At 51.1% G+C, this 6,205-nt stretch overlaps 1 protein-coding gene across 1 annotated transcript in view; it reads left to right on the forward strand.

The window, feature by feature from the left end:
• Window positions 1–2,284: 2,284 nt before the first annotated feature.
• The window catches only part of RMND5A (required for meiotic nuclear division 5 homolog A), a gene marked incomplete in the record, with an annotated part of 255,383 nt that continues 251,462 nt past the window's right edge, over window positions 2,285–6,205 (forward strand). Inside the window, 1 exon segment of the mRNA XM_053704282.1 lies at window positions 2,285–2,915. Coding sequence (XP_053560257.1) covers window positions 2,774–2,915 — 142 coding nt within the window.

Here is a 6,205-nt window from a genome sequence, read left to right on the forward strand (position 1 = left end):
TTGGCCAAATGTCCGTCGGCCAAATGTCCGTCTGCCAAATGTCCGTCGGCTAAAAGTCCGGCCACGGAGTATGCCGTGGGGACTAAGATCCTTTAAACACGGTTCATCCCATCCAATTATTCATCCATTTATTTATTTATTTTTTATTGTTGCTATTATTACTAGTATATTTTTTATTATTTATTATTTCTAATTCTGTATAAATAATAATAACCTTGCAACCCAATCAACACATTTTCCAGTAGCGAGCACATTTGAGTATATTGAGTCTTAACGTATGTAGTTACTAGCTTATAAAATCACACACCCCTTTAACTGAGGGTACTGATTGGATGAATCAATGTCCAATGGTTACTGAGTATTGCTTTTAAATATTGTTACTGCAGATGAATTGAATAGATATGATAACGGTCGCAGGCCGAACCATGTCAGCTATTCACTACTCACTGCTGTGTGTGTTATAAAAGACTGTTTGCTTTGGACCTCCTGTGGTCTTTTTACCTTGTTGGCGAAAATAAAGAACCGTTTTATTTTTAACACTCCAGCCTATGATACTCTTTTTTTCCACTACAAGTATATATATATATATATATATATATATATATATATATATATATATAGGTATAGATATATATTGTACCAAAAAAACATCATATATATAGTAATATTTATTTACAACTAAATAGAACATATTCTGTTATGTGCAGTACATTGGAATGTGAAATATTCATATTTTCATGTTAGGTTAGCGCACATGAGAATATGTGATGGGGTTTGCGCGAGTGTGGAGTCTTAAGTTTTTTCCACATTTTTTCTCTCCATTGGCTTCTATGGGGGAATACTTGAACGTGCATGCGATATTTGCGCTTGTCGGGTTAGCTTGAGAGCGAAAACAGTTTACTTTCAACTTGTAATACGAGCATGTGCAAAAATCTTACTTCTATCGCAGTTAATACTCGAGCGGGAGTGTTAATTAGCGCTCCACTTGTAATCTGGCCCTTAGGGGGCTAAAAAAATCAACACACACATGCACACCTAAAACAATCTGATAATTGTCACATGTATACAGCATATATCTGCATGCACACATAGAACAACCTGATTCCTTTAGAGTTTATTGGCTCAATGTAATACGCAAACACAATGTAACATACATATTTGCATACATATCTACACACACGTATACATATAATCAAACATACAAATACATATACGTGCACATACTCTATACTCTATTCTATGAACGCATTACCTATTTGAATACAACTTTTCACTAGCACTGAGCATTTGAAAGGAGCTTTGTAACCTAAAACTGACAGCCAGCTTGGTAGCTACAAATAAATCTTTAAACACCCTGCATGGGTGAGGTGATCACAGATGTCCAGGGCCCTCATCCAAAGCAAGTCTGACTAGTGTCCCATAATAAACTGTTTTGCATGATGTATCAAGGATTCTGAAATTTACTTCTTAATCCCAACATTAAAGGGATATCAAACCCATTTTTTTTTATTTCATGATTTAGAAAGAGAATGCAATTTGAAACAACTTTCCAATCTATTTCTATTATCTAATTTGCTACATTCGCTTGATATCCTTTGTTGAAAAAAATAATAATATATATATATATATATATATATATATATATATATAAAGGCTCAGTAGCTGCTGATTGGTGGCTATATATAAATACCTTGTGTGATTGGTTCACCCATGTGCATTGCTATTTATTTAACAAAGGATATTTAAAGAATGAAGCAAATTAAATAATAGAAATAAATTGGATTTTGTTTAAAATTGTATTCTCTATCTGAATCACGAAAGAAAATATTTGGGTTTCATATCCCTTTAAGTAAAACTAACACTTGAAGTTTTTATTATGGAGTCAAAAAAGAATTATTTTTTGGAAGTATATCTTATGAGGATGGATATTTGCTGCTGTAAGGGGCTGTCTGTAGATATATTAGTTATGAAAACTACTGCATGATATGTTTTAAACCATGCACATGTGACTGTAGGAATGAATTATTTTCATGTGTATTTCTGGTATCTAAATGCCTTGATTGCCTTCTGCTCATCACATAAGATCTAGGTTACTGTAACCAAGGAAAACGCCACAGGCCCCGCCCCGACTCTTTTTAGAGGTTAGGAAGTCTAAAACTCCACGCCCAGCAACAGCTGCAAGAGACCCGGATGTTAAAAAAACAAGGACGCAATCAGAACTGAAAGCAGTCGTGATGTCACCATTCAGGAGATACCAAATATATTGAAAACGTGGGGACCAGTGTTGCAAAATATTCATGTATGTTTCCTTGTTTTTGGAAAAATTACAATATCGAAGAAGCCATATAATTGTTTTAATTTTCTGAATAAACTTATGGCTGTGAGAGTTGGTGGAGCTAGTTTGTGGGAGCTGACTATATATTTTAGTTTACACCCCCTACATATCAAAGTGGTGCAGTCCGAATAAAACAGGTCAACGTTGATCTCCGTTAAAAACAAAAACAAGCCGTGTTGAGTGCGGAAAGCCGGCTTTACGAGCGATTTACCGTGCTTCTGAGTGTCAGAGGATACGAGAACAGAGGGATAGAAGCCCGGACCGGTGATTTGGAGTGTCCGAGCCATACGGGCCCCATTTAGGATAGTGGTGGCGGGGGCCGGACCGGCCCGAGCCGAGGAGCTGCTACTGCTGTTGTCTGAGGAAGAGGAGGCCGCGGTCCCGGGGCTCCCCCACCCCGTAACACCGGGCCCCGCCACCTCCTCATATCCTGGGGATATGGATCAGTGCGTGACAGTAGAGAGGGAGCTCGAGAAAGTGCTGCAGAAATTCGGGGGATACGGACAGCATTGCGAGAGGAGCTTGGAGGAGCTGATCGAGTACACGGGGGGACTGAGGAGAGAGATTCTGCATGCTGCAGGTAAGGGCTGGGTGATGGAAGAGACGTTGCAGGTATTCTCAGATTACTCTGGTTAGAGAAGAGACATTTGTAGGTGACAGCCGGCTGGGCAAATTCCTTTATCTACATTTCCTAAAGTTCTTGGTTTGGCTTCTAACTTTTTGAAATGTTCATCCATATTCTTAACTCCCTCGCTTCTAAACCATATATGCATTGCATTCTTTGTGGTATTTACATCAGTGGATGGACTAGTGGTGGAGAGACGCTTGCCCCTGAGGTCAGGGGACGGGCTAGTGGTGGAGAGACGCTTGCCCCTGAGGTCAGGGGACGGGCTAGTGGTGGAGAGACGCTTGCCCCTGAGTTCAGGGGACGGGCTAGTGGTGGAGAGACGCTTGCCCCTGAGGTCAGGGGACGGGCTAGTGGTGGAGAGACGCTTGCCCCTGAGGTCAGGGGACGGGCTAGTGGTGGAGAGACGCTTGCCCCTGAGGTCAGGGGACGGGCTAGTGGTGGAGAGACGCTTGCCCCTGAGGTCAGGGGACGGGCTAGTGGTGGAGAGACGCTTGCCCCTGAGGTCAGGGGACGGGCTAGTGGTGGAGAGACGCTTGCCCCTGAGGTCAGGGGACGGGCTAGTGGTGGAGAGACGCTTGCCCCTGAGGTCAGGGGACGGGCTAGTGGTGGAGGGACGCTTGCCCCTGAGGTCAGGGGACGGGCTAGTGGTGGAGGGACGCTTGCCCCTGAGGTCAGGGGACGGGCTAGTGGTGGAGGGACGCTTGCCCCTGAGGTCAGGGGACGGGCTAGTGGTGGAGGGACGCTTGCCCCTGAGGTCAGGGGACGGGCTAGTGGTGGAGGGACGCTTGCCCCTGAGGTCAGGGGACGGGCTAGTGGTGGAGGGACGCTTGCCCCTGAGGTCAGGGGACGGGCTAGTGGTGGAGGGACGCTTGCCCCTGAGGTCAGGGGACGGGCTAGTGGTGGAGGGACGCTTGCCCCTGAGGTCAGGGGACGGGCTAGTGGTGGAGGGACGCTTGCCCCTGAGGTCAGGGGACGGGCTAGTGGTGGAGGGACGCTTGCCCCTGAGGTCAGGGGACGGGCTAGTGGTGGAGGGACGCTTGCCCCTGAGGTCAGGGGACGGGCTAGTGGTGGAGGGACGCTTGCCCCTGAGGTCAGGGGACGGGCTAGTGGTGGAGGGACGCTTGCCCCTGAGGTCAGGGGACGGGCTAGTGGTGGAGGGACGCTTGCCCCTGAGGTCAGGGGACGGGCTAGTGGTGGAGGGACGCTTGCCCCTGAGGTCAGGGGACGGGCTAGTGGTGGAGGGACGCTTGCCCCTGAGGTCAGGGGACGGGCTAGTGGTGGAGGGACGCTTGCCCCTGAGGTCAGGGGACGGGCTAGTGGTGGAGGGACGCTTGCCCCTGAGGTCAGGGGACGGGCTAGTGGTGGAGGGACGCTTGCCCCTGAGGTCAGGGGACGGGCTAGTGGTGGAGGGACGCTTGCCCCTGAGGTCAGGGGACGGGCTAGTGGTGGAGGGACGCTTGCCCCTGAGGTCAGGGGACGGGCTAGTGGTGGAGGGACGCTTGCCCCTGAGGTCAGGGGACGGGCTAGTGGTGGAGGGACGCTTGCCCCTGAGGTCAGGGGACGGGCTAGTGGTGGAGGGACGCTTGCCCCTGAGGTCAGGGGACGGGCTAGTGGTGGAGGGACGCTTGCCCCTGAGGTCAGGGGACGGGCTAGTGGTGGAGGGACGCTTGCCCCTGAGGTCAGGGGACGGGCTAGTGGTGGAGGGACGCTTGCCCCTGAGGTCAGGGGACGGGCTAGTGGTGGAGGGACGCTTGCCCCTGAGGTCAGGGGACGGGCTAGTGGTGGAGGGACGCTTGCCCCTGAGGTCAGGGGACGGGCTAGTGGTGGAGGGACGCTTGCCCCTGAGGTCAGGGGACGGGCTAGTGGTGGAGGGACGCTTGCCCCTGAGGTCAGGGGACGGGCTAGTGGTGGAGGGACGCTTGCCCCTGAGGTCAGGGGACGGGCTAGTGGTGGAGGGACGCTTGCCCCTGAGGTCAGGGGACGGGCTAGTGGTGGAGGGACGCTTGCCCCTGAGGTCAGGGGACGGGCTAGTGGTGGAGGGACGCTTGCCCCTGAGGTCAGGGGACGGGCTAGTGGTGGAGGGACGCTTGCCCCTGAGGTCAGGGGACGGGCTAGTGGTGGAGGGACGCTTGCCCCTGAGGTCAGGGGACGGGCTAGTGGTGGAGGGACGCTTGCCCCTGAGGTCAGGGGACGGGCTAGTGGTGGAGGGACGCTTGCCCCTGAGGTCAGGGGACGGGCTAGTGGTGGAGGGACGCTTGCCCCTGAGGTCAGGGGACGGGCTAGTGGTGGAGGGACGCTTGCCCCTGAGGTCAGGGGACGGGCTAGTGGTGGAGGGACGCTTGCCCCTGAGGTCAGGGGACGGGCTAGTGGTGGAGGGACGCTTGCCCCTGAGGTCAGGGGACGGGCTAGTGGTAGAGGGACGCTTGCCCCTGAGGTCAGGGGACGGGCTAGTGGTGGAGGGACGCTTGCCCCTGAGGTCAGGGGACGGGCTAGTGGTGGAGGGACGCTTGCCCCTGAGGTCAGGGGACGGGCTAGTGGTGGAGGGACGCTTGCCCCTGAGGTCAGGGGACGGGCTAGTGGTGGAGGGACGCTTGCCCCTGAGGTCAGGGGACGGGCTAGTGGTGGAGGGACGCTTGCCCCTGAGGTCAGGGGACGGGCTAGTGGTGGAGGGACGCTTGCCCCTGAGGTCAGGGGACGGGCTAGTGGTGGAGGGACGCTTGCCCCTGAGGTCAGGGGACGGGCTAGTGGTGGAGGGACGCTTGCCCCTGAGGTCAGGGGATGGACTCTGCCACGTGGGGGGTACATATATTATGAGATATATATATAGCACTCGCTGGACTTTGGATATCAAAGTGTAATATTTATTTAGTGACGTTTCGGGACCTCAAACGTCCCTTCTTCTGACAGAAGAAGGGATGTTTGAGGTCCCGAACCGTCACTAAATAAATATTTCACTTTGATATCCAAAGTCCAGTGAGTGCTTCACTTTGTTCCTTGCTGTATACTCCTCAAGAGCACCCTTGCAGTTGCAGGACAGTGGTGAGAGTGCATATACCTTTGAACTTTTGCCAACTATGTAGTGTGCGCAGTAGCAGAAACCTGACTCTTGTAAACCTAAATGGAATGGAACCCTAATTAATGTCATTGCTAGCACCTGTATTTGTCCTATTTCATGTAAAAATGACTGCTGTGAAAAAGGTCTATTACACCAGGTTTGTGCAAGACATGTTTGAGCATTACAT

The sequence above is a fragment of the Bombina bombina genome, chromosome 2, assembly GCF_027579735.1.
Source record: "Bombina bombina isolate aBomBom1 chromosome 2, aBomBom1.pri, whole genome shotgun sequence".
Taxonomy (NCBI): domain Eukaryota; kingdom Metazoa; phylum Chordata; class Amphibia; order Anura; family Bombinatoridae; genus Bombina; species Bombina bombina.